Genomic DNA, 26,837 nt, shown 5'->3' on the forward strand with positions numbered 1-26,837 from the left:
GAAATGAATGGGGCTGATGCTCTCCTCTGTGAGGTCTCTGCTTAAAGGATTAGCCATACCCTTCTGGGCAAGGAGAGCTGTGGTAGCTGCTGTGCCAGCAGTTCAGGGTGGGGGCACAGTACAGATTCCTTTATTGCAGGAAGTGCTGTGAATGAATATGCCAAAGTTTTGGTTGCCATAAATGTTGCTTAGCTCCTCTGATTAGCAGAGTAATGCCAGATCATGTCAACTCATAATCCAATACACAGAGATTTACATATTTACATATTCAAGTCCAATTGGCTTAATGGACAATTTAACTGCTGGTTTGTTGAGATAAGTCTTGCTCACTAAAGGCATCAGATAGGGATTTTTAATGCTTCTTTTTCCTCTCCTAGGATCACATAATGGGAACAGCCTTCAGGTGTTTAGGAATTTGTCTCCTCCTGTTACCTATTTCCACATGTGCAGACATAGTCCATGAGTTATCACACTGCAGGTATTTGCTGTAGGGAGGATGATGATTTCAACAAAAAGAATATGAAGCAGGATCAGATGAATTCCTCAAGCAGCAATTATCCTAATCTTGCATATACATATCTATTTCTTCAAAAATAAAGACACAACTCCACCCCCTTTACTATATTTAATCAACAGAATTGGTTTGAAAATGTGATTTTCTTAAAATAATCACTGAATCACCAGCAACTAACTCTTCCAACAATTAGCAAAGAATGACGGATCTAAGTTCAGCCCAAAGTGGCTGACATATTGCTTCTAGAGAAAACCCTTTCTGGACAGAGTTATCAATTCCAACAGCCATGTGAGCAAGGATGAGGAGAGCCAGGAATAAGGAGACATATGTAAAATCAAGTTTGTTTCTTTTGCTGATGATATCTCAAAGGAAAGAGGTTTAAGAACCAGTGAGCACATGAATACAAGTAATATAAAAATAGTCATTTTAACTGCCTTGGTGCTTTTATAGTGTAGGTGGTGAAACAGCTTCTTGTGCATACTCACAGTCTGGAAATTCTTATGTGAAGAAAAAAACAGGTGAAAAATTACTACGTCCTGAGCAGTGCACTTGATGCTTACCCACAGTAGAAAACTATTTGTATAAAACAATCTGAAAATAATTTGCTGCCAATCAGCATTTCAAACCTCTCTGTATAAATGCCTGTTATACTAAAGGCAATCTGAAACTCTGAAAAATGGTAAACCTAAATGAAACTTCACCTCAGCTGTCTTGAAGAATCCATCTTTGGTTATTTATACATTGATATACACAGTGACAATGTGATTAGGATTAAAAACACAGGTCAGCTATCACAGGCCACTGAAGTCTCTTTTTTTCTGAGATACTTCCTGGTTTGTGATAGCAACACCAACCAGATGAAGATAGTTACATTAATTGATGTACAATCTCCTTTATCTTCAGTCGTATTATGATTTGACTCAGTCTTTTAGTGAGTTATAGGCTTTCATGGTCCGGGTATTGATGAAATCTGTCTTCTTAAAGTCAGCCTTTGGAATGAAAGAAAGAATAATTAATTACCTTCGGTGCCAATTCTGCAAGGGAAAGGTGAGTTTACCTGCATAAAACTAGGTAGGGAGTCATGACAGAGGTCTAGGCAGACAGAGACAGAATATGCATCTCCCCAAAGTGACTCAGTTTAGACTAAGATAAGTGAAAAGGTCTTCTACAGTTCTCTCACGAGGGGTGCAGAGGGGCAGGCATGCTGTGCTCTCTGGGGATGGGGACAGCGACAGGACCCGAGGGCATGGCATGCAGCTGGGACAGCGGAGGGTCAGGCTGGGTGTTAAGGAAAGGTTCTGCACCCAGAGGGTGGTTGGGCACTGGAACAGGCTCCCCAGGGCAGTGGTCATTGGCTTTTGGGTGGTCCCTTGTGAAGCTAAGAGTTGGACTCAATGATTCTTGATTGAGTTGGATTCAATGAGTCTTCTTCCCTTCCAACTCAGGATATTCTGTGGTTCTATGAATTGTTGTTGGGAGTTGCTTAACTCTCCAGTGACTGTATGGGGAGCCTATTCTTCTAGTTCAGCTCTACAGACTTTTAACTCTAGGTTGCTAATGTCACATGAGATTAACTCTATCTGAACAAAGAGTTCAGGACAATGCCAAAATGCCTCAGGATTGTATCAATCTCATTTGATCACATGATTTCCATTGGTTATTAGGCTGACTTCTAAAAAAATATCCAGACGTTAGGTCGCCTTAAGTTTTCAGTGCTGTACCTGATATCTCTAGGGGCCATGATTCATACAGGAACAGCAAGTAATCAGGATTTTTGAAAATCAGAATAGACATATGTGTCTTATATGCACATCCAAAATACCAAAGACTTCAGAAAATTTGTGCCTTCTGGGATATTGTGTTATGGTTCCAGGACCCTTATTCTTGAATGCATATTTCTGATTTGTGAGGCAGCATACTGCTGAGTATGATGCAAGACTGTAAAAAGATACTGTATTATGTACATTTCCTTGAGCAAATTGGAATAAAAAATTTACAGTTCTTAATGTTTTTTTTTTTTTTAATTTTTAGTTTTTGTAAAGCTAGAAGCCTTCAGTTGCATTGTTACTTTGTTAAGAAACAAACTGGCTAACACGCTGAAGGCTGGGAAAATGGGATAATTTTAGGTTATTGGGAATTTTAGGTGACAAATTCTAAGCAGCAGGAAAATAGGGAATGAGTACAGTTTGAAATGCAAGCTGGAGGTAGGCAGGTTGAAGTCAACCCAGCTGTGCATAGAAAAAGCACTTATAGAACCTCAAAAGGAAAGAAACAAGTTGTTTTGTTGGCTGGCTGATTCATGCTGGTCATTTTTTGATTGATTTTGACTATGGCAGTAACTGTTTGCCAAACCTTTTCCTGGCTGTACCATTTTGTTTGGATATAACTAGTCCCTGGGCTTACAGAACATGCAAACAATAAGGAGAACAAAACTGCTCTGGGTTTAAAGCAAGAAGCTGCTTTGCCCTTCATTTGCTTTTGCTAGCATCTTATGCCCTCTGTGTCAGGTTCGTTCAGTCAGTGGTGGATGGACAGCTACTAAGCATTTTCTTCTCGCTATCTGATCTGGCAGGCAGCAGCAACATTTTTCATAAACTTTTCCAGTGCATATAAAACCGCAGAGGGAGAGAATATGAACAAAGATGAGCGAAAATTAAGGGCATGGATTGCTTGTGCAAGATTTTCTGTAATCATCCCCTGCCTCGGGCAGGGACACTTCCCCCCAGACCAGGTTGCCCAAAGCCCCATCCAGCCTAGCCTTGAACACTTTCAGCCACAGCTGCTCTGGGCAGCCTGTTCCAGTGCCTTTCCACCCTCTGAGTGAAGAATTTCCTCCTAATATGTAATCTGAAGTTTCCCTCTATTAGTTTTTAGCCATTATTCCTTGTACTGGCACTATACTCCCTGACTAAGAGTCTCTCCCCAGCTTTCCTTTAGGCTCCCTTTAGGCTGCTGTAAGGTCTCCCCGGAGCCTTCTTTTCTCCAGGCTGAACCACCCCAACTCCCTCAGCCTGTTTGCATAGGAGAGGTGCTCCAACCCTCTGATCACCCTCGTGGCCTCTGGACATGCTCCAGCAGGTCCATGTCCTTGTGCTGGGGGCCCAGAACTGAACACAACACATCAGGCGGGGTCTCATGAGAGGAGAGCAGAGGGGCAAAATCCCCTCCCTTGAGCTGCTGGTCATGCTATACATGAGTAAGAGAAACACCAAATTCAGAGATCCCTTGAAATCCTATCAAGTAATAGCGCAGAAGTGCTAAGAGCCACAGAGGTCAAACAAGACCTGAAATAGATCTGAAAGGACAGATTAAATGTTTCTGCTACAAGCCAGGTCTTACCTTTTTGTAAGCACTGTGGAGATCAGTATGTGACCACAAGGAACAGAGGAGGACTGAAGCAGCCTTACTAGCTTTGCTGAACATGTTACTGCAGTTTTGAAAAAAGAATGATAAAATGTTTAAATTTCCACTTCATAATCACAGTGCATATGTAGACTTCAGAATATGTAACCTTGTAGCATTTGTTCTGTCACCCTTTCCTCTTAAATGCTGCTTTCTTGCTCTTTAGGCATTCTAGTGCACCTCATGCTGTCCTGACTACTGAAGCAAATGAAATGTACCTTCCTGCTTAACTCATTCTGCAAAATTATAGATAAATGAAGTACTCTATAGACTTAATCTTAGAAAAGCTATCATATTAATTCAAATTCAGTTGAGGAAAATAAACCTCAGAATAATAAGTATTCTAAAGGATCTTCCCAGCAGGTAAAATATCTAGCTAATTAGACAGGATTAATACTGTTCAGGGCCTCATGAGGCTTCCTTTAATGAGATGAATTTTCTCTTTCTTTTTGTAAAAAGAGAAGAAGGCAAACAAAATAATTGTTCATATTCATAAAGCATTATTCTTTTTTATTTGTTACTGTTTGAATATTGGTTACATGTGATTAACTATTAAAGAATGATTGAAGAAAATTCACAATCTATTATCCATAATGCCACTTTATAAATAATTCTTAAGTATGGTTCCATCATTTCTATAAAATCTATTCTTGTGCTAACAATTAAAGATTATCAGGGCTGTGTTACAAAGAATAGGAAATAAAGAAACTTTCTGGGGACAGATAAAATACGACTGTCTCCAGCTAAACATATTAGAATACAGTTAGTATTGTGCAGTCATCTTTGGAGGTGCTATTTCAGGTGCTGGAGCATGGCAAATTTACCTGTGGATGAAACAATTGTTACAAGAGATTTTTTTGTATTTTCTAATATGTGTAATCTTATTCAGAATGCAGTCATTTTTAAGCTGCCTTGTACCTTAAGACGCAGTGTTTTCCTCCCAGGTAGCAGAGGTTGCAGTTCCTTTTTTTTTCCCCAAGGGAAAAGAGGAAGAGGAGGGGAAGGAGGGAAGGCTTCTCAGCCATCTTACCTGTCGTTCATGCTAATCGTAATGATCTTTGGTATGCCATCAGCATTCAGGAGAAGCCGTGCGTTGTGAGAACTGTTCTGTGTCAAATTATACAAGGTGTAGCAGATGGAAGCTGTGGTTTCACAGGCAATATCAGACCCTGGGACAGACTCAGGAAGTATCGAGACCAAATCAGGCAAAACTTCTCTAGCTATAAGTTGGAAAACAGACAACTCCATTATTAGCGGGTACAGATTTATCTAGGAATCCTGCAAGACCTCAGTCCTGCCATTCAGCACCTGTCATGGTGCTGTCTACTCCCCCCAGAAGGTCATGGTTTCATAGCTGCGTTATATCCCCACAGTTTAGGTTAATGCCTCCACACAAAATTTTACAGTGGCTGCCACTTCCTGAGGAACCATGTGCATCCTCTAGCTAATCATCGGGTTACAGGTATACAGCAAACTGAGGGAGGGTGACTATAGCACGAGTTTTTGTGGGAGCGATGTGGAGACCTGTGCCATAAGGACCAGTCCATGCCCAGAGCTGGTGGAGAAAATCGCAGCGGTCAGCAATTGGTTGTGACCAGTTGCTCCCCATGTAAAAAGCAGCATCAGGCAACAGTTGGGGGCATTTTGGAAAAGGAGGTGCTTTTTGTACTCAGCATGAGGCCATACTGGATATTCTGTCCTCTTTATCCAGTGTGCCACTTGAACTGAGAGCATTTTGTTCGCTCTGACTTCTGCTCATTCCTTCAGGTGGGTGTGTAACAAGGTTTGTTTATATTGAGATAAAATCACATACAATTTAGAATAGGACCTTTAAAACTGAATGAGACACCTCCTATGATAAATATCAGTCAAAGCAATTATGTCAGAGATGATAGTCTTTTTTTTTCATTGGTAAATCAAGTAAGTTGATTTTCAGAAAGCAGTATCTTGAAAATGTCTGTATCTTTACATCTGGCAGTGTCTTGAAAATGTCTGTTCAGAACAGGCTATTTTTTTCAGATCAAATAAAAAAATTAATCTCATTTTCCAATCATTTTATTTTCACGTTTTATATGAAATTTAACTCAAACTGGTATCATATATTCATTTTGCTTGCTAAATAGAAACACTTTTATTTAAGAAACGTTACACTTTTCCTTTCTTTCGGCCAACATTATTTGGAGAATTTGACCTGCATCCACATATGTCAAAAATATGTGGATCCACAGTCGATCAAAAATAACTCCTTTCCATGGAGAAAATGTTCACCTGAAATTCCCTCAGTTCCTTCTACCATGTGTAAAGAAAGAAAATGACTGTGAAGGTGAAGCACCTTTCTCCAGAGCTTCATGCTACTTTCTTCAGAGCTTCTGCATTTTCCACCATCTTTTATACATTTTTTTTTTTCCTACGGAAACCCTGACTTCTTCCTCTCAGGTTACTTCCTACTCTTTCAAGAGGATTTACCACTTGCAATTTTTAACACCATATGTATTATACTTTTGAAATCAGCACAACAACGTAATATAATATTTTCATTAATTGGAATGTTTTCTAAAGATTAGACAGTGCCAAGGAGACTGTTCTGCAGACTTCTGGAGGTTAACCTGTCCCATGAACAAGCTGTAGGCCTGTAATTTCCCCTTCCCCCTTTGGTGAGAACACAGAAAATGACAACAAATGATGTGAATGTACTTATCCTATCAGTAGGAAAAATATTCAAATATAAATTAAATTGAAATGAATTGAAATTGAACTCAGAATAGAAATGTCTTCTGATGTGAAAATAATTGTAATGTTTTAGAAATAAAGCCCTCAAAAAAAAAACCAAAACCACAATTATTTTCTCTGTAGCATCTTCTAGCTTCATTTTCTGAAAAGTTATACAAGATAAATGTGCAAGAGACAAGCTTCTAAAGTTTTATGTATAAGAGAAGAAAATACGATCTTTGCTAGAAGAACTGGAGATGTTCCACAATTCTTACAAAGGACTACATACCTGTGGCATACAGGACTCCGCGGTTACCTTCCTTTACCCTATTTTAAGCACAAGAAAATCTCCCTGTCCAAATCTGTGTAGATTTTGTGTCTATTATTTATTTTTTGAAAGTAACATCAATAGAAGTATCTGATGAGGAATACACAATGTACAGAAAACTACAGGTTAGATTCTTCCATAGGCAAATCCCTTATTTTTAACACTGCATAAGGACTGCAAGTATCTGACATAAATAGTTATCTACTAAACCCACATACCATTTTTTTTTAATGTTTCTTTATTAAAGAAGGAAAGAATAAGTAAGCAGAGGAGAGAAAAGCCCAAGACACAATGTTAGTCTTTGCTCACCTATATCGTTTTGCAGAGAGGTGTTGCGAGACAAGTTCCTGAGCAGTGATACTGCTGTCTTCTTTACTGTCGGGTGGCTTACATGCAGCATAGTTCGAATACTTGGAAGGCCATTTGCTTTCCGAACAACAGTCTGAGCCACTGCAAATGGCATCTGTTGTAAGATACATGGCAATAATATGTCATTATGATGAATGTATAGCCTCATAAATAACAGCAGTAGGTTCTCTGCATCATCTTAAGTATATTTAAATTACTTTAGATCTGATGCTATGTATGAGTTGCAACAGAAGAGGAAGATGATATAAATCAAGTTTCAAGCCCTCTGTTTCCCACATGCTCTTTGGCCAGTTCCTAAGCCAAAACATGACAGAGGTCATCAGTTTCTTCACCATGAAAGTGATGTGTGGCTGTGTGACTTCTTCTCCCCATGGGACTGATTACGATCCACAAAACCCCTCTTTCACAATTTTAGCATCAACTCATCCCTCACTGTGCAATGAATTAGCAAATTTCATACACAGGCAGAGTGAAAAGAAGTGATCCCTGTATTTGCCAAGCAGGAAATATCTGCAGTGCTGGTTATGACTTTCTTTTCAATGTTCTTTGATTTCACTGACTGTGCCTGGGAATCAGCGGCTTGTCAGTGGTTATTTGAGCTCAGTGCTGTGAACGTTGCATTGCAACCCTATACTCTATGCATTTACATTAAGAAAGCAGTGACAGAAAAAAGAAAAAAGCTGCCTTACTGGTCCAGTGCCAGCTGTGAGGTTCTGAAGAGCTCCCAGAGATGCTTCCTGGGTATAGTTTCTGGTACTCTTTGCTATTAAAGAGAGATATATCCTAATCAGTGTCGAATGCCAGAGCGATTCCACACCCCTGGGATTGCTCCTTTCCTCAGGTAGTGGGGTGTCCTGCTGCTTCTAAACATATAAACAGATCAAGCTGTTAGAATCATATATGACATATGACATAAAGCATCACAATCTAAACTAGCAATTTTGTAACTCTATGACCAGATGATTTTGCAGAGATTACTACAGACTACTTTTGTCATAAGAATGAAAGTGAACATTAATGTAACACAGATATTTCTTAGGCAACTTGTAAGATTTCAATATTTAATTGTACTGACTATTCCATCCAAAAAGAGAAGACAGATAGGGAGAGAAACTGCTTTGCATCTCTAGCTATTGATATTGGCAGCTGAGCTGAAGGAGAAAGAGAAATACCATGTTAGAGCCCTACTGTGGATGTAACAGGGGAAGAAGGAATACACTCTAGCAAAAGTAATGGATGTCCTTTCCCTTTCTCCCACCCCAATACCTGTTTTTCTCTCCACCAACTCCCAGCTGCCAGAATATTTGAGATCCATACCACATTGCATCAGAAGAAGAGATCCAAAAGCCAGCAAGCCATGGAAGCTGGCAAGTTACCCTGTGTTGGTTTCACTGCTAAAACTTCCACAATGCCCAGCCATTGGTAGGACACTTGCACAATTGCTGTATGTGGCACAGACACCATTTAGATCCATCAGAAGGGAGGAAACTGACTGACAGTATCCCTTAACTAAGGAAACTGTGATTGCTTTGTCACTTGCACCATCAGCAACTGAACACGACAATGGGTGTTTGGAAAGGCTATTGATAAATTTACATTTTTGGGGTGAGTCACACTACTGGATACATCACCAACAGAGAAGCAACCAAAGTAGATCACAGCCTTATTGTCCAGAAGTTGTTACAACTGTTTAACCAAATGAGATGTAAGGAAACATGTGCTTTACCTCTTTCACTTTTCTGCTCCGTGTTCCAAAACAGCCGGGTGTTCTGTCATGGGTAGGGATATTTCTTCTTTGCATATAAATGCTCTGGGCATAGCTCTCAGGGAGCTCTACCTCTAGTTGGTAGGAAAGATTGTGAAGAATGCACACACAATTCTCTGTGGCCTAAAATAGAAAAAGAATAGAAATCTTGAAAGCTTTGGCATGTTTTGAAGGGGCATGTGTAGACATGGGGAGAACTTTCATTTTTGGATCTTGAACAATTAACTGCAGATCTTCTAATGGCTTACAGAAGAGCTAGTCTTCATGCCAGTGATCCACAAGACTGTATTTACACCAAGAAATTAAACATGTCCTGGGATGTTCCTGAGCGCTGAGGCCAACTGGCACAGACGGTTGGGATCAGAGCAGGGTGCATGCCTGTTGGAAACGGTCCTGACACATTATAATTCTTGAATGTACCTGGGAATTGTTAGGACATGTGCTATTTGGCACAGACCAGAAGTGTGCCAAGGAACGTATAGGAACTTAAGAGCAAAGATGATCACGTACGCACCCAGCCATAATGTCAGCAAAAGGAAAACTTTGTGTTTTACCCAAGGATACTGCATTTTTCTGTCATAGATTTTTTTTTTCCCCTCAAATCAGATGTGCCTTTCTAGGCATAGCTAAGGTCAAATTGACACTTTCTGAGTGATGAGTTTAATGGCAAATAGTTTTATTACCTCCTTTTTTGAAAGTGAAAAGGGAGTGAGTGGTTTTAAGATAAAATGCAGCAGGGAGCTATTGGCACAAGGGTTATGTGCTGGATTCTCCCTGGAGCTAATGGCACTGAATACAGGGATACGGAGAAGCTCAAGTAACTAATCCTAGGAAAGAGCTATAAATGTACAGTAATTAACACTATACAGCACAAGTTATAGCAGGCATGCCCGAAGTGCCTCATAGGCTACAGTTAACCTCCTCAGTGACTGATGGTCTTCTCACCTAACCTAATGGCACCCAGCTAAAAGACAAACATTTAGTCTAAGCGATGCTCAGGGCTCAGTTGCAGTCAGTGGTGGGAGGAAGAGAACGAGAGGAACTGGCTTCTGGAGGTGTCCCTGTCCTTGCAGTTACTGGCTTTTTAAAAAAATAGGAAAATGAACCCCATTCAAAATGATGAAAGCTCCTAAATTACACTGCCAGTCAGATTTAGGCTCTTCATTTCCTAAGGGGTATGTAGCACTAAATACATAGCAAAGTGCCCAGATTAATTTTTTAAAACTTCTAGCTAGCTAGCTCCCTTAGACAACTAAAAAGGTAATATCTAAATCTTTAAAAGTTTCTAGTTCTCTGTGGTGATTCTGAAAACTGTTTTCCTACAGCTAAGCTATGTTATTCTTTTACACAGTAGGATAAAAAACACTTTTAAAAGCTTCTTTCTGAACTTTCATCTTTGGTAGTTCTAAAAGCTTTGGAAATAAGTGCAGGCTTGGCAGCTATATCACAACTGTTTCTGCAAACCGGTTTCTGAACAAAAAAATGCTCTCTCTGTGATTTCCCCCAGGAAAAGACCTTCCATCTTGAAGAATACCTTGTCATTAGGCTCGTGGTCTGCAATAGCTCCTTGAATGTAATACACAAGAGAATCAATCAAGCCGTCACAGTCTCTCATCCTTTGCCTTCCTTCTGGGCCAGCAGAGCTCATGTTTCTGTGCAGGAAGGAATATATCGGTAAGAAAAGATTTAGGCAAAGATATTTCCTTGTGCCCCTCTGATGAACTATTCCAGATAAATCTTAAAATACTGAAGTTAAGGATGACTGTTTTTTTCTTCTGCAGAACTGTGAAATAGTATGAGCCTCTAAGTAAAATTACTTCAGTGGATTCCCAGATGATAACAAATAACTATGAAAAACAAGCTGTTTGGATGGATAAGGTATAACATGACTCAAATCTCCATCTTGTTGAACTGATCTTTTTAAGCAACCTGGTTCAGTGGGAGGTATCCCTGCCCACAGCAGGGGGCTTGGAAGTAGGGGATCTGTAAGGTCCCTTCCAACCCAAACCATTCTATGATTTTCCAAACAAACAAATTAGACTTTCCTTCTTCTTCTTCTTCTTTTTTTCTTTTTCCCATTATTCCATTTTTAGGTATTTGTATATATATGGGACATCAGCTATGTCAAACTATCAGAGGAAATGTACCTTGTAAAAAATGTCCATGCATACAAATGTCCTTTAGCATTTACCTAAACCCAACCAATTCTTGAACACCCCCCAACAGACACACGTTCTCAGTGTTTTAGCAACATCCACACATTAATTGTAAAAGCTCTGGAAAACAGAAAAAAAGCTGTTTCTTTATATCCTAAACTCATTCATGTGCTTGTAAATAAACCACAGAATAAAGGCACCTTTTCTCAACTTAAAGATAACCTATTTCAGTTACGGACCAGGTTCACACGGCAACCCATGTGCTCTTAGAGAGGAAGTGAAGGCAGCCGAGCCCACGGAGAGAGCTTGGGGCGTCTGCGTGATGCCCACGTCTTTGGAGATACCAAGGTCCTCAAGGTCCAGTTAATAGTTTCTATGTCCCACTGAAAACACTCTCAGTGCAATGCCTCCACTGCCCCTGTGCCACTCCTTGTGCTCCTGCACAGCTTTCAGCAGAGAAAATGTGCAGGGGTGAGGAAGAGTTAAAAGTACACCGCACTGTGCTGCTTCCCAGCTTCCCAGAGCAGCCTTCTGCCTGCTGGCACCTAAGCAGATGAAGCTGAAGCCTCCAGAAACTGCTCAGCCCAAGTGGGAAAAATGCCAGATGCCTTCTGCAGATGCCTTCTGCTGTTGCACCGCAGTGGCTCCAGCACGCCTGCGCACACTTTCTGCCTCCTCCAGGCTCACAGGAAGCCACTGCTGGCCCTGCTTTCTGCTGACTTTTCCTGTGCTTTGTGGTAACCCGAGTGCAGCTTGAAAATGAATGATGAAAGTGATTTAAAAACCCATGAAAAGCCAAGGACACACTTCCTGTATGAAGTTTGGCTCTAAATAAGCTCCTGATTTTCGGGGAAGTAGCAACATTTACAGTTTTGAGGTATAATTATTTTTACAACGGAACGACCTCTGAATTATGGAATGCTGCAATTGTAAATCTAGGCCTCATTATTTTGGACTCCTGCTGCTCTGCTGGCCAAAAGGCTGCACACAGTATCACATTCCTGCTTCTTTGTTTGAAATAACATTAAATACAGCCCAGTGTTAGCATCTATCACAAACAAGAGGGTCATGCACTTTAAATATTTGCAGGGAGCTTATTTTACACACTTACTTTAACCACTGGAAATTACAACAGTTTAAAATGTTATTAATGACAAAGCCAGGAAGGCATAGCTTTAAATTTTCCTGTGGCTTACTACTGTAAAATGCATGTGATTTTAAATACTGCCAATGAAGTTCTGTACCCACAGACCCTGGGAGGTACATCTTTAGGTTAAATGCAAATGCATTGTAATTTTAGTTTTACTTTAGGTCATGCTGTTAATAATGTCCCTATTTATAAATTCGTTCATGTTCTCATGGAATTACATATCACAGAATTAACATTCAGGTTCCTGTATATGGCATCACTTTGGAATTTAATTTTACCTAGAGATGTCACATTTGAGACATGTCATGCTTTAGTGAGTTTATGGTTATGCTGACAGAAATGTACATGCTACAGCCCTTCTAGTGCATAGCATAAATAGTTTCTGAGGTACACAGACTAAAAATACCATTAAAAGATAAGCGTGGAATTTCCCACACCAAAGACACTTCTGCTGATATAGCACTTCATCTTGTCACAGTACGTTATTCTAAAAATCACTGAAGTTTACACAGCTGTGATCACGCTGAATGGCTCTAAAAGGAAGAGCCATCACTCAGCCTTGTTTCTAGTGCGACTGTGGTGTGGCACATGGCTTCATAGATCAGGAAGCAGAGAAGGGTATGAAGCTGAGGCACTGTCCTGCTCTGCAAAGGAAATGCATTCCTGAACTGTTTCCTTAAGTAGTTGATCCTCAACTGTTTATCCAGAGGCAACACTATGTGTATCCATGTGTGTGCATGCATATATGGCCACTCCATTCTCCATCTCCCTTTCTCTCCTTATTACCACAACGTAGACTGGGAAGGGAAGACCTCTTACTCTCCCACTTGTCCAACTACAGTTGGAACCATTTTACTCTGAATAGGGTCAGATTTAGTTCTCAAGGCAATGGGTTGACAACTGAAGCTTTTTTTTTCTAATGAAATGCTGGGAAATACCAGGAAGAAAATGTTATTAGACTAGGAAAAAAATGTTTCTGAGAAGCCTCACATAAGAATCAATTGCTAATTTAAAAAAAAAAATCATTTTGAAACAATGGCTTAGCAAATTGCAAAACTGACTTCATACTGCCTTCCCAAGATTTTTGTCTCCTGACAACTGTAGCACCTCCCTCTGAGTTTATGAGTTGGACTCTCTTGTAGTGGAGCTCCCGGAGGTCTTGAAATGTGCATCACTGGGGCAATTGCCATGGTTGGACTGGCCCAGAATTGCAGCTCCTGGCAACCTCAATGTGAGACTCCAGGGATACCTACAAATCTTCAAGCCTGTTATGCAAGCTTGTTTTACTTGCATTTCATCAGAAGTATACTAAAACAAATACATCTGTGGAAAAAAGAATCAGCTGGAGTCAAGATCAACAGTTTTGTAGAAAATCTCTTCTGCTACACAATTCCTGATACTTCTGCCCTGCATCAGTACTGAACGGTTGGGGAGATGCAGCATTAGACAGATTGCTGCTCGCAGGGGCTCTTTCCTTTGAGAGCCTTGGAACTTAAGCTTTGATATCATCTAGCCATTAAAAATCTCTGACTTCTGGCATGCTTACATATGCTAATCCTGGTGACATGCCCAAACAATACTGCATGCTAAAGTGGATACATGTCACTACCTACATGCCTCATTCATCTCACACTGAATTTGCTGCTTCTATTTTCTCCTGCACATGCATATGGTAGAAATATATCTGTGTCTGAAGTAGGCATTCACCCTTATTCCAGTGGCATTTATGGAGGATCAGCTAATTCCATGTCAGGGAATATTTTATGATCCAAGTGAGGTAAGTACAAAGAATTGTAACACAGTAAAATCAAGCATGATTTCGATAGAAGCAGAATGATAATATATGTTCAGTTGCACTGCAAATTTAACCAAATGAAAGGGATACTTCCTTTAAGCCAGCACTGAGTAACATTCTGGCAGACAATGTTGGAAAAGGTTTTTGCACTGCTGTGAATGATCCATACTACTGATAAGAAGAAGGCTTTTGCTCCTGGGACTCATCCTGCCAAAACTGGTAATTTGAATTTAACTCAATTATGTGACAACAATTTCCTGAAATAGTTCAGGAAATTGTATTCACTTCATGCCTTGTGCAATTCAAAAATGCAATGAGAAGGGAAAGGAATCCAGGGATCTACACAGTAATGCTAGGCTGCAAGCTGCTGGCTGGAAATAACAAAATTCCTTTCAGGAATGGGGGGAGCAGACAGACCAAAGACTAGACAAGAGAAGATAAGAACAGATGGAAATAAACCTAAAGGAATGGCTATGCTATGCAAAAAGCCTAGGTTCAAAGACTTGTTATCATTAGTCATTTGTTTTACAACCTTGGCTAGAAGCTCCCATTACAAACTTGATCTGCCATTACACTTCTCAACCAACATTAAGAGCTTTTGCCTTACTTATCTCCAGATAAAATGGAACTGGATTGTTATGCAGCCTCCTTGTCTGAAGTGCAATGATACTACTTCCTCAGACAACAGCTTTCCACCGTCTTTAAAGAGTCCCTGTGTAATATAAAATAACGCTGGGACAGACAACAGGTGAAAAGCAGTGATGCAAAACAAACTGTAGTTGTGGTTGTTAGCTCTTAAAAAATATTTGCATGAATAATTGTGATCAGTGAACATAACTTTTGGAAAGATCAACCCTCCAAGGCAACACCCAGGACAATGCTCCCTTTAGCTGCTTCAGAACAATCACATTCTGTCCCTGAGTAACAGAGACATCTTACATTCCCAAACTTTGGGAACAGGTATTTCAAGGTAAAAGTGTAACAAGATCATCATCAGCATTCAAAGTATAATAGACAGCCTTCTGCTAAGCTTTCGTTTTAATTCACAGGAAAAGTCATGCCAGAAATTCAATTACGTATAAATAATATACAAACCCACATATTCTGCATCTTATTTTTTCAGACTTGGAGGAAGAGTATGGAGGAGGAGGCTAAGTATCTCCAGAATACATAGCCAATACAGTTCTATTGAAACTGGAGACAGAACTGTTATGCATACTATTTTCAGGCCAAGAAAGAGTGGCTTTTACTTTAAAATCCAACAAGAGTTATCTTGTCTGCAAAAAGTTCACACTACTCCCCTCCATAGTTTAATATGCCAATTTTACTTATTTGGCTGCTTGTCAGGCAAACAGTGAAGTCTTTTGACTTGTTTTACTCTGCCTGCTCAGGGCACAGTGTTTTTCTAATCACATTTCAGAACTGAACAATACCGTTATTTATTCTAATTGCTAATGTAGAATTGTGTGGTGTACACTGCTACATTCTGGTCTTTAAAGTTTTGTGCCCTGCAGTTTCCTTAAAACTGTAAGAAGCAAAACTTTGGGACAAATAGAAGATCTTAGAGAATGGGATTAACAAATCCTTCCAACATTGGACTACCTTATCAGTGAGTGCATACATAGACCCAGGCAGCTGGTGTTCAGAATTCAACAATATTTCTTGCAGTCACTGGTTAGCAGAACAGGGAATGTTCTGGTTGTTCACTCATTCCAGCAGTAGTATCTGCAATATCATCTGCTAGATGGGGATTCACTTTCCCTCTTGACACTATGTTAAAGAGAGCTTTATTTTACTAGCTGTTAATTGTGTGGCACAGTGCCTACAACCATGTTAGATGACAGTGTTGGATTTGGACTGTGGCTGTCTCTGTCAGTCAATGGTTATATGCAAATTTTTTAAAAGAATTTTTGGCATCCTTCTATACCTAAGCACTGTACAATGCATAATATATTGTACTTCAAAGTACTATTTTTATCCTGTAATAGAAGCTGCAGGCTATAGACCTTATCAACATGCACAACAAACATGTTAGTATTACAAAAAAGAAGACTAATTACAGATTTATATTCTGGCACATATCTATGCTTAAAACATCTTTATTACTAGCATCATTCCCTCAATGCACAGATTTTTTTTTTTTTTTTTTTTTTTTTTGTGGTTTGCTGTTTTTACTTTTCAGAGCTTCTTTGTACAGAGATTTTTTTAAGCAGCACATAAATTAGGAATATAGTTGGTGATACTTTGGGAGGTTTGTTAATTTCCATTAAATAGAAGCATACTGATTTGTGCTAAAAATATTGTATTTTTGGTCTGTGCAGAAATGATAAACCTCGTCAAAAACTATTCTGTGATAGGAAGTATGTTGCCAATCCCACAGATCAACTTTAACTGCAAATTTTCAAGACCTTGTTCTCCTCTCAGTTATCATTTTCAGTGTTCAAGCATTTAAAAATGACAAGGACAAGCATATGGACATCATATTTTTTAAATAGGCAATGTATCTTTGGGAAAAGGTCAGTTTGAGAGACTTTTCAATTAAGGCTACAGAACCAACTGCAGCTTTGAATTAGCCCCATTCACTTTCTGTATAGAGTTAAGGTACATTCAGAATCCACTTTTATTTGATTTTAAACAACCCAGCTACTGTTATTCCTTGTTTGTCACAAACCAAGTCATATCAAGTTGCTTCAATAAGCTCTGAAAGAGTAATACCATGCTAAAACTATGAATAACTGTGTGTCCCCATACACTGGCCTGCTGAGAAGAGATGGTTCCTGAATCCAAATGCAGGAGGAAGTAGCACCATCACGAGCGGCACATCTGACAGCCAGACTGTTCTCTGTACATATGCAGCTCAGATTAATTTCTATGAAAAAAGACGATCTGCTTTACTTCAGAGACAACATCACTAGTCAGAAAGATTTTGTTATGGCTAGTTAATGTTTCTCTGAATTTGCTTTTGAGCTATGGGAATAAATAAAAGTTAATTATTACTTAAAGCTGAAGTTAATTAGTAGTTGGTGGGCTGTCAGGGGTTACTGCAGAAGAAGATGCTTTATTGTTGAGTGTTTTGTATAGCTAACAACCCTTTTGTCCTTTGAAACCACCCATGACTCAGACAAAGGACTGTTTACACAGTACAAAGTCATGTAATACAGCTAGACCTACTCTGTTGTAGGACATCTTAGCAAAACAGACAGATACATGTATGTGTTAAGGCAAAACTGGGCAGCTTCCCAACCTCTAAATTCCAAACTTAATTCCTTTTACTTTTCTAAGAAAAGTTTAAAACTTAGGCCATGCCTTGACTCTCATATCATTACACATTACTTTTTTCAAACTATGGCCTTTCATGTAATCAAAAGGCATGTGTCTCTGATACCCACGTTTGTATTTACATAACATACAATCACTTTGAACTCACAAAAAAAGACAAAGGGCCACAGTTTAATAGATTGTTATTTTAAAAGGCGTATCCTGTTTTAAAGATGTGAGTTTTATACTGCAGTCATTTAGGGGTGGGTCTGCTGAGGCCTTTTGTACTCTGTTTCTCTGTACTAGCTGTTATGGTGTTCATGACGCTGTTACCTGATTGCAGCAGTAGATGCACACCTGTAAAACTATTCATCAACCTCAGGCAGCCTGGCGTTGAACTAGTTAAACTCGTGCACAAAACTAAACATGACTTATTTTTATTCAAAAATGACTATATCCTAATTTAGCCATTTTCCAATGAGCATAACCACAGGTTGTGATACACTGAAGTAAGTGTCTTTGGCAGTAGTTGAAAACCGAACACTCCTCTGTACTTCTTTGTTCCATGTCCCCTTTCCAAGTCCTCTGTTTAGATAAGAAACAATTATGGCTAGGGATTAACTCTTACTGTGTACTTAGCCAAAGGATCTTTGAAGATGGTACTGAATATAACTGTTAGGTGTGGTTTATATGCCACATATAAAAAAGAGTGATTTGGCTGCTGCTGAGCATGTTCTGCTTACTACCCAAAGGACTGCTCCCATTCCTGGTAAAGCAGGTAAGACTCAGCAGGCACTGCAGCAGGTCTAAGAGGTGAGCAGAATTTACCCAGCATAAATGGCATAATCATTGTTGGCCCAATAATATCTAATGTTGCTGTAGATGAAAATGACATGCTCAGTCTCTGGAAAGAAAATTCCAGGTACACAAGCACTTCAGTTGTCCCACTGATGGTCCTGTGACAACACAATTAATCCTTCAAGTATATTAGTCTCACAGTAGCCCAAATGGAAGCTATAGGGTTATTCAGCACCGAAGTATAATACGGAAAAACTGTAAGAGAAAGCTGCCTCCCCTCTTTGTGTTTTTTAATAGGAAATACTAATGCTCCTGGCTGTCCACAGTTAGTAATCCACTGTAAATGCTGCTAACCACTGCTTGAATAAAACAGAAGACAGCAAATTTCTCTTGAGGCTTTAAAAGTCACCAGTAGAGGCTTTAAAAGTCATCCACCAGGGCAACGGCTTCTAAAGTGGGGTGCAGAATTAAAATATTTTTAGACCATTAATAATTAAAATAATATTAAAAAATAGCATTAATTCCATCTTTATCTTTTAGTTATTTACTTTCTATCATTGAGTACATTTTATAATGTACATAATATATTAGCACAGTAGTATGTGTATATCATTTATATATAAATAAGTATACTGGGTAGTGTGCTCAGAAGTTTTTTTACTGATATGGGTGTGTAATCAAAAAAATTTGGAGACCAGTTCATTAAAGTCCTAAAATAACTTTAAATGGTTCCCAGAGGCTTAAAGTTTCTTTTAAGTTACTGTTAGCTTTTCTCAAATGCTAATTTGTAGTACCATTCCTACAACTTTTTTAAAAAGCTTTTTTATTATTACTATCATCATCAGCCAGGAGCTGATTTCATACATCATATCAACAACTGTTATTCAGGAAAGACCTCTCTGACTTCAATGCAGCTATGCACGGCAGCTAGGGCTCTGATTACTATCTTCTGTTATGGGTATAAATAGCCTGCAGAGTACCCATCAGATCAATATAGAAGAACCTCACAAAGAAAGCTGTTTTTACTGTAGCAAGCAGTAATTCTTCTGGTCTGACACAAAGTACATGAGGCATTTCAAAATATGAGCTGTATGCAAACCCTTCTCTTGGTGCCATCACAGTTCAAAGCACGAAAGAAAGTGTGCAGGTCTGTTTTAGCACTATTATTTTGGGTACTTGTAGACTGAGTGCTCACCTCAGGCATCCTGTGGCATTGTAGAAGATATCAGGGTCAGACAGAACACTTGACTTTGGGTAATCTCGATCTGGCCAGCCAGAACAAGGGATGAGAACAGCTTCCGTCAAGGTCTGAAGGGCTTCTTTAACCAACAGATGCTTCAGCTGGTCATTGGAGGACAAATTCCACAATAAACCTGCAATATGCAAAGTAAAATCAGAGTGGCAGAAGACTCTCCCAAAGTTTGCAAGACGTAATCTCAAACTCCTTTAAGTTAATCAGTGAAGGAGCCTGTCTGGCTCTTGACATCCTCAAGAGGAACAGAAGAGGGTGATAAGAGCTCACCAGCCACCATGACACAATACCACACAACACCCTACCATGTGTGATTGCACACTGCTCAGTCTTTAGAGTCACCAGTGAGAGTTGGGAGGCTTTTTTCTTATTTTCTCTCATGAGATAAGCACTTTGGCATTCAGCCATACACGGACTACATGAACATACTCTTCCTTTATCTTAAACTAGTGCAATTAGCCATATTATGTCAAACAATCACTAAAGCAATAAACAAAAGAATCTGAACTACAGTGTGGAATTTCTCTGTCTGAAAAAAAAAAAAAAAAAGCTGAACTTTGATTGAACATTGTTAACATCTGAAATTGGTGCCTATTGGTTCATGTATTCTTTCTAGGATTATGGAAAAAGGAGTCAAAAAATAGTGAATGTACAACAAATTTGATTTTCTGTGTCCTCTCATTGAGCAGGTAAATGACAGAGCTTTTAGGCATATGTACATGACTGGAGAGCACAGCAAAAGTTGTACCTTAACACTGAAGAAAGAAATAAGTAGCTCTGAATGTTCACTATTGCATTATTTACTGTAATTTTGACTACCTCCTCCAGCTGCGTCAGTTTCACAAAGAAAACACTTCCTAACATAAAACTCGCCTTTCTGAGGATGCAGGTAGTTTTTTGACACAGGGAAAAGTGTTTATACCTTCATGGCAGTGTACTGCAACTCTAAGAGTGAACCTGTATGACAGGACTTTGATCTGAGGATGTGGAAATGGCGCCAAAACAAAGGGTGCACTTATCTGTGTAATTAAAGTCAGTTATCCATATAGTCCTTCCAACGCCTGACAACGAAGTGCAGTTTTCCATGGCTCTGCATGCCCATTGCCAATTCGTAGCTATCATCTTCTCAGTCACCAAGTAACACACATAAAACAGAGCTAACACCCAACACCTGTGATCATTTACACATTTCCAGGGAGGAAATCGGCCCATCTTGATGCCTGGCAGGACTAGTTGCACTTCCAAGTACCAACAACACACCAGAGAATAAACTTGCAAAGAGGGGTAGACGGGAGGCACAGTAAGTGAGTTTACAGGTCTTTGGAAACCTGCTGGAAGATGGGAGATGCCCATCACCAAGTTTCTCTAACACTTGAAGGCAAAATTCCTCGTAAGAGGGAAAAGTGTTAACAGTTTATTTAGTGACAACTGTCTGAACAGTGACAGTCAACCAGTGGTTAAGTAACACTACATACCTTGTCTACTCACATTGTGCAAACACTGAAACAAATCTCAAGTATGATATTGTAAATTGGTTAGCTCTGCTTCTGTTCTATACCAACAGATGAAAAATCTCTTTAAAGAAGTCTTCCCTAGACAAGTATTTTCACTACAAAGGCATTCATTGTTTCCCCCACTTGCTGCTCTAAGTTTCATAGACCTCCTCCTCCAAACACTGGCAGGATATTAGTGAACGTTCCTTTCATCAGTTCACAACAACAAAAAAAATGTTTCTTTTGTATCTCCTTACACTTTGAATTTAATTACAGCTATTGTGAGCAATAATAAAATCAAAACAAAAGCCAGCCAGAAGCAGCCCATTCCTTCTTCTTGGATCAGCTCTTGAACCTCTGTATTAGGGGATAAAAGGAAGAATGTACTTTCCTGAGGGATAAGTAAGGCTTACAGGAAGTCAGACAAGCAGTCCAAAGGGCATTGGTAATGGAAGCATGTTAAGACAGAACTGCATAAATGCATGGGCATAAGGACAGAATATCATATTAAAAGGCACAAGTGCATTTTGAATTACAGACACCTAGAAAAGAGGTCAGAATCATCAGAACAGGATTTGAATGCTGTTCATGTTGTACATTTTTTGACATAAATCCTACCTATACCCACAGGCACTGTCTCATTGGGGTTAGAAGAATTCTCTCGGTGGCATTCTGTATTTGAATGGATTTGTTCAATTTAGTCTTGATAAATTGAATCAATTTAGTCTTGATAAATAAAGAAAATGTCTTTAAGAGTGGGCCCTTTCCTTGCAGCTATATATAATGTATTCATATATATAATGTATTCATAGTGACATATTTTCCCCTTTGATGGTTGTTTGGGAAAATGGGTGGGGTCTCCTTAAAATTTGTATTTCTTACTATGACAGTTCTGTTTGTGCAGTAATCTCCCCTGCAGAAATAATTTTCTTTCATTTCTTTGATTTACGCTGCATGATAACAAGATCAAGAGGTTAGATTCTCTCTAGAAGATCATCTGGCTTACCTTCAAAACCTTTTTTTTTTTTTTTTCATGCAGCAACCATTTTCCTTTTTGTTTCTCAGTGTGCTCACTAAACACTACAAAACATCATTCCTGTCTTAGCTCCTGCATTGTTTCAAAGTGACGTCCTCTCCTATTGTTCAGGAGTATCCTCATTCCTTTCCTAAAAGACATACAAGAAGTTTGTATGTCAAATAAAGGACAAAGCCTATGACTCCTTCACTTTAGTCTCATTAACCCTGTAAGCACAGACATTGCACAGAGAAAGCTAGCAGCCATTTTCTGCATGTAGGCATTAGGTAAACAGGTCCATGGCAGTTTTCAGACCACTGTCATAAGCACACAGCCACTTTGGTGGGGACACTGGTTTCATGCTTTTTGTGCATTCTTCTGGAAGGCACAGACTGTGTGGCAGGACACAGAACTTGCTACAGTCAGCATTTACCTCCTTACATTTCATTGCTTTCAGTCTTTTCACAGGACGATACAAGCCTCACTGCATGACTATGCTCAGGCTGTTCTCCTCAGCCGAAGTGCTGGCTTGCAATTGCATTTCTGGTGTTCAAACTGGAGTACACACAAAGGGAAGAGCAGCTGCAGGTTCTTATTTGTGGTGGAGTCAACACAAGGAGGTCACATTTTTGATATTGAGAGAGCTTTCCCCTACTTTCCTGTTATTCCTGTGGGCTTCTTTGCTCCTCTCTTCACAGTGGGAAAGAAAAGGGAGAGACAGGAAGAAAACACAGACCTTCAAAATACTCTGTGAGATATACAACATACGATATGGCTCAAGATTAGGTACGGTTCATCGGTACTAACTGTGCTGCTGCTAATTAGCCACTGACCTTAAAGATAAGCTTCTAAGGGTCAGATTTACTTTTCTCACATGCACAAGTATTAGGATCATATTTCTGAGAGGTAATGAAGAAGTGTTTAAGAACACAAACATCTTCTCTCCAAAAATGTCTTTATCATCATGCATTTTTGTCAGGTGGAATGCTTTGGTACAAGGCTTCCTACATAGCAGCAGAAACAAAAAGCTTTCCTCTCTTGAGCTTAGGCATCTTTATTGATGAGTGTCACATGCTTTCAGTTCTGGGACAGGAGACTCTCATGGGAGTGCAGTGTGTTATTACCAGCTGCTGATCTCTTATGGGGCAACACATGCAGCTAGCTATCACATCATATATTTGGAAGTCTCTAATTTACAGGCAGCTAACAAGTATGATGTGGAAAGATAGGCACCCTTCTCATGCTGAAGAGGTGGAATTCCTGATTCTGCATTAACCTTTTCCTGGAAGTATGTTACAACACTCCACTGCAATTGCATGCATAGCTATGATATTCCTCTAGGCAATGAAGGAAGCCAAAGGCAATGACAGGTACCAAGGTTTTGGTCCTTGAAACTTGAGACACTAATCATTCAGGGAAACATGCTCTGTGGGGTTAAAAACATTTTGGTAGAAAGAGCTTTGCACAGCACTTGAAAAAGCCTTATGATGCAGCCCTTACAGGACAGAAATTCCAGTGTTTCCTAGCTATCATTGTACATGCCAAGAGCATCTGGAAGTACCAACCTCAGTAAGCACACGCTAACAATGATTGCCTACTTTCTGCCTGCAGCCTGCTCCTTGCCTGCCTTGTAAAGGCTGGGAAAGAAATGTGGTTGGAAGCAAAGTTAATATTCTCAGAGAAAATCAATCAACAAGTCCCATGGGCTCCTCACAACTTGCTAGTGAGCAAGAAGAATCCCTGAAATGATGGCAGAAAATCTGCTGTAGTGACATTTTCACCAAGGGACCCAGTGTTCTTCCTCCTGACCGCACATTTGCTCTTGAAATAGTGTAATACCCTCTTTTCCTTAATTTTTAAAGCAATCACCTGCATCTGATAGGCATGAAATAACATCAGAATATTTTGCTATTTGCTATTATGCTAACTACAACAACCTGCTCAATATTGCTTAGATATTACATTAGTGTCTTGTATACTTCATAAATAAATGTTCAGTGACAGCAGTAATTCCAGAAAAAAGGTGACCCTTCATTGGTTTTCACGCTACTGAAGGGGAAGACAATACTCACAGTACCTATATCTGTACATGTCCTCCTGCATAAACAGTCAAATCTCGTATCAGAAATGATGGAATTGCTAGAAAAAAATGACCAAAGTTTTCTGGCCACTGTGCCACCATTTTCACTGCTTGCCTCACTGGTGTGTAAATGCACCAAAAGACAACATGCTATGCAATAAGTTATTTAATGATCATTAAATTAATGCGGATCCAGTTCTACATCTGATGAATGCAAAAAACTTCAAGACATTTTAATGTTGCAGAGTGGTAGAACTGAGCCAAAAGAACCAACAATACAAAGCTTTGTTCTCCAGCTCAGGGAGCACAGTATTTTAAATACTTAAAAGAATGCAGAACTACAGAAGGTTTCAACATGCCTTTGCTTCAAGGCAGGGCTGCTTGACACCTTCTGTATCTTTGTAAGCACTGCTATTTTAATAGCTTCTGTTGCTGGTGTCTTTAAAGAACACTTGAAATAAATCTCCATTCATTTATTCATGTTTTCTTCCATTTGTAAAATATAAACCTGTTCTTCCTTTGCATGCTAACTCAAATGAATGTGGGTCACCAGCAACTGACTTCCTAAAGATACACTACAGGATTGCAGGGACAAAGTGGTGGGCATTTCTTAACTGATTGCCTCAAAGCCAATGGTGCAGTAATCACAGGTTTCTTGTGAGAAATGGTGGCCTTTTACTCCCAGCATTCCTTCCACTACACTGATGTATGAGAAAACATGTAATATGGAGGTTTTGGTCCAAAGGGCTCTTCCTCCAAGATCACAATGGGCCACACTCATTTTTAAAAGTTTGTCGAGAAAGTAGAACAAAAAGGATGAGATCCTAACCCCCGCAAAAACTGAGTCAAGAAAGCAGGTCACTCCACTGATTGTGTCATATCATCTTTACAAAAAAAAAAAAAAAAAAAAAAGGATGTTCTCCAGGAATTCTCTCCCTTGCACACAGAAAGGATGCAATGTTTCTGTGGCAGGGTTTTCTGCTTTTTACCCATCTGAGAAGACTGGCTCTGGGGTGTAAATTGCTATCAGTGAGTGATCTCAAAGTAGAAATGTGTGGCTGTAGGGTTTGTGGGGAGCACCTGTATTCTATACCTGGCACCTGACAGTTCTGGGGGACAGACCCAGCACAGTCTCCAACAAAGAGCTTGCAGCAGCACAGTGAGGGCTGAGCTGCAGTGGAAGTAGTGGACAATAATTGCACCTCTGGGACTGCTCAGAGCAGCATTCATCAATATGGTTTGGAAGATTTGCTATTTGGAGCTTTACTTTCTTTTCTGGAATTTCAAGACCTTTAAGGTTCCTGTAAACATATAGACCTATGTCATCTCTAAAGAAGCTTTAAGAGGGAAAGTTGCAGTTCCTACTCTCTTCCTGCTGTCTTACACACAGACTGATATTGGGTCTGAGGACCTTGGAATTTCACCCTAAGAGAAGAGTTTAAAATAGGTAACAATGCTTTTTTATTTAGTCACTAAGCACTGGCCTAGGTAAACAATCAGGTACCTCACATGGAAAGCCTGTGCACTACTTAATGCACTTCATGCCTGAAGGCACAGAAGACTACCTGTTATTTGCTTTTTAGTTTCCACATCCTTGGTGTATTGAAGTAAACGGAGCAAGACTGGGATCCCTTTCTGCTCTGACACTTCCAGTTTGTTGTCATTGTCCTCAAACACCAAGTTTCTCAAAGCACCGCATGCTGCACGCTGAATGTCCTCATTCTGAACGTCAAGAAGCTGTAAAAGTCTGGGGATACCACCAAGTGAGAAAACCTGTGAGGAGAAGAAAATGCAACAGAGAATAGTTAGATGCTGAAAATGACAAAATCCACTCCCTCTTCCCCTTGCCAAAACTTTATTGTTGTAGGGCCTTTTTCATTCGCTTGTTTGAAACACTTGAAGCACAGATCATTAATCATTTGGACATGACTGTTAACTTCTGGGCTTTCATATGAGTCACAGTTCAAGTCCACACCTAAAGGAGGCATCATATTTTAGTAATTAATGCAAGAGAATGAAACAAGCTGTCTTCCAGCTCTGCCACAGATTTGTACTCGTTGACAAGACATTTGATTGCTCTGTATTTTAGCTTCTACATTGCTGAGATGTATATTTAAGATTCATCTCTGGAACATTCATTAACTGCTTTGAGATTTCTGGATGTTACATGTTCCTGATGTGTCAGATTGTATTTTTTACTTGGCAGCCATGCTGATGGGAAAGATAATACTTTTCCCTGTTAACTTCTGTGCATGTGCTGACTATGTGTTAAATAAGAATACAGTTTACTTGGTACTTATCTGTGGCATACTGAGAAAAAAATAGAGAACTTCAAAATATAAACTGTTAAACATTGTAAGCCAGTCAACTATTGAATCACCCACATTTAACAAAGACTACTCTTCAGTGTCTAATTTTGAAAAAATGAAATTCTGGCCCCAAATGAACGAAGAATTAAGAGGCTGTTATTTTATAACAGCTGTATGGAAACAAATAGTTTCCAAGTTCTATGCTTTGTGACAAATGATGAATGCAATATGAGCTGTGACGCAGTATACTCAAGCCTTGGCTCATTGAAGAGTGAGATTACAATAAAAATATCTTAACATTCATGTACAATTGAGGATGGTTTCCTCCAGCATCTAAAAATGCCATATGGCTTTGAGGACAAACTCATCCTTGTGTAGAAGTGACAGCATATGAAAGACTTAGAAATCTGATATAACTGTTTTGAGCACTCCAGAGCCTAATGA

General features: G+C 39.5%; 1 protein-coding gene across 1 annotated transcript in view; it reads right to left on the bottom strand.

Moving 5' to 3' along the window:
• Positions 1-611: 611 nt before the first annotated feature.
• Positions 612-26,837, bottom strand: part of PKP2 (plakophilin 2) — a 44,372-nt gene continuing 18,146 nt past the window's right edge. The window contains exons 5-13 of the mRNA XM_084507091.1: positions 25,650-25,857; positions 19,440-19,617; positions 10,622-10,739; positions 9,049-9,210; positions 8,012-8,185; positions 7,263-7,416; positions 4,947-5,136; positions 3,854-3,941; positions 612-1,503 (exon numbers count right to left, since the gene is read on the bottom strand). Coding sequence (XP_084363217.1) covers positions 1,435-1,503; positions 3,854-3,941; positions 4,947-5,136; positions 7,263-7,416; positions 8,012-8,185; positions 9,049-9,210; positions 10,622-10,739; positions 19,440-19,617; positions 25,650-25,857 — 1,341 coding nt within the window. The 3' untranslated portion in view covers positions 612-1,434. The remainder of the gene's footprint in view (positions 1,504-3,853; positions 3,942-4,946; positions 5,137-7,262; positions 7,417-8,011; positions 8,186-9,048; positions 9,211-10,621; positions 10,740-19,439; positions 19,618-25,649; positions 25,858-26,837) is intronic.

This window comes from Aythya ferina, assembly GCF_964211825.1.
Source record: "Aythya ferina genome assembly, chromosome: 1".
In the NCBI taxonomy this organism is placed as follows: Eukaryota; Metazoa; Chordata; class Aves; order Anseriformes; family Anatidae; genus Aythya; species Aythya ferina.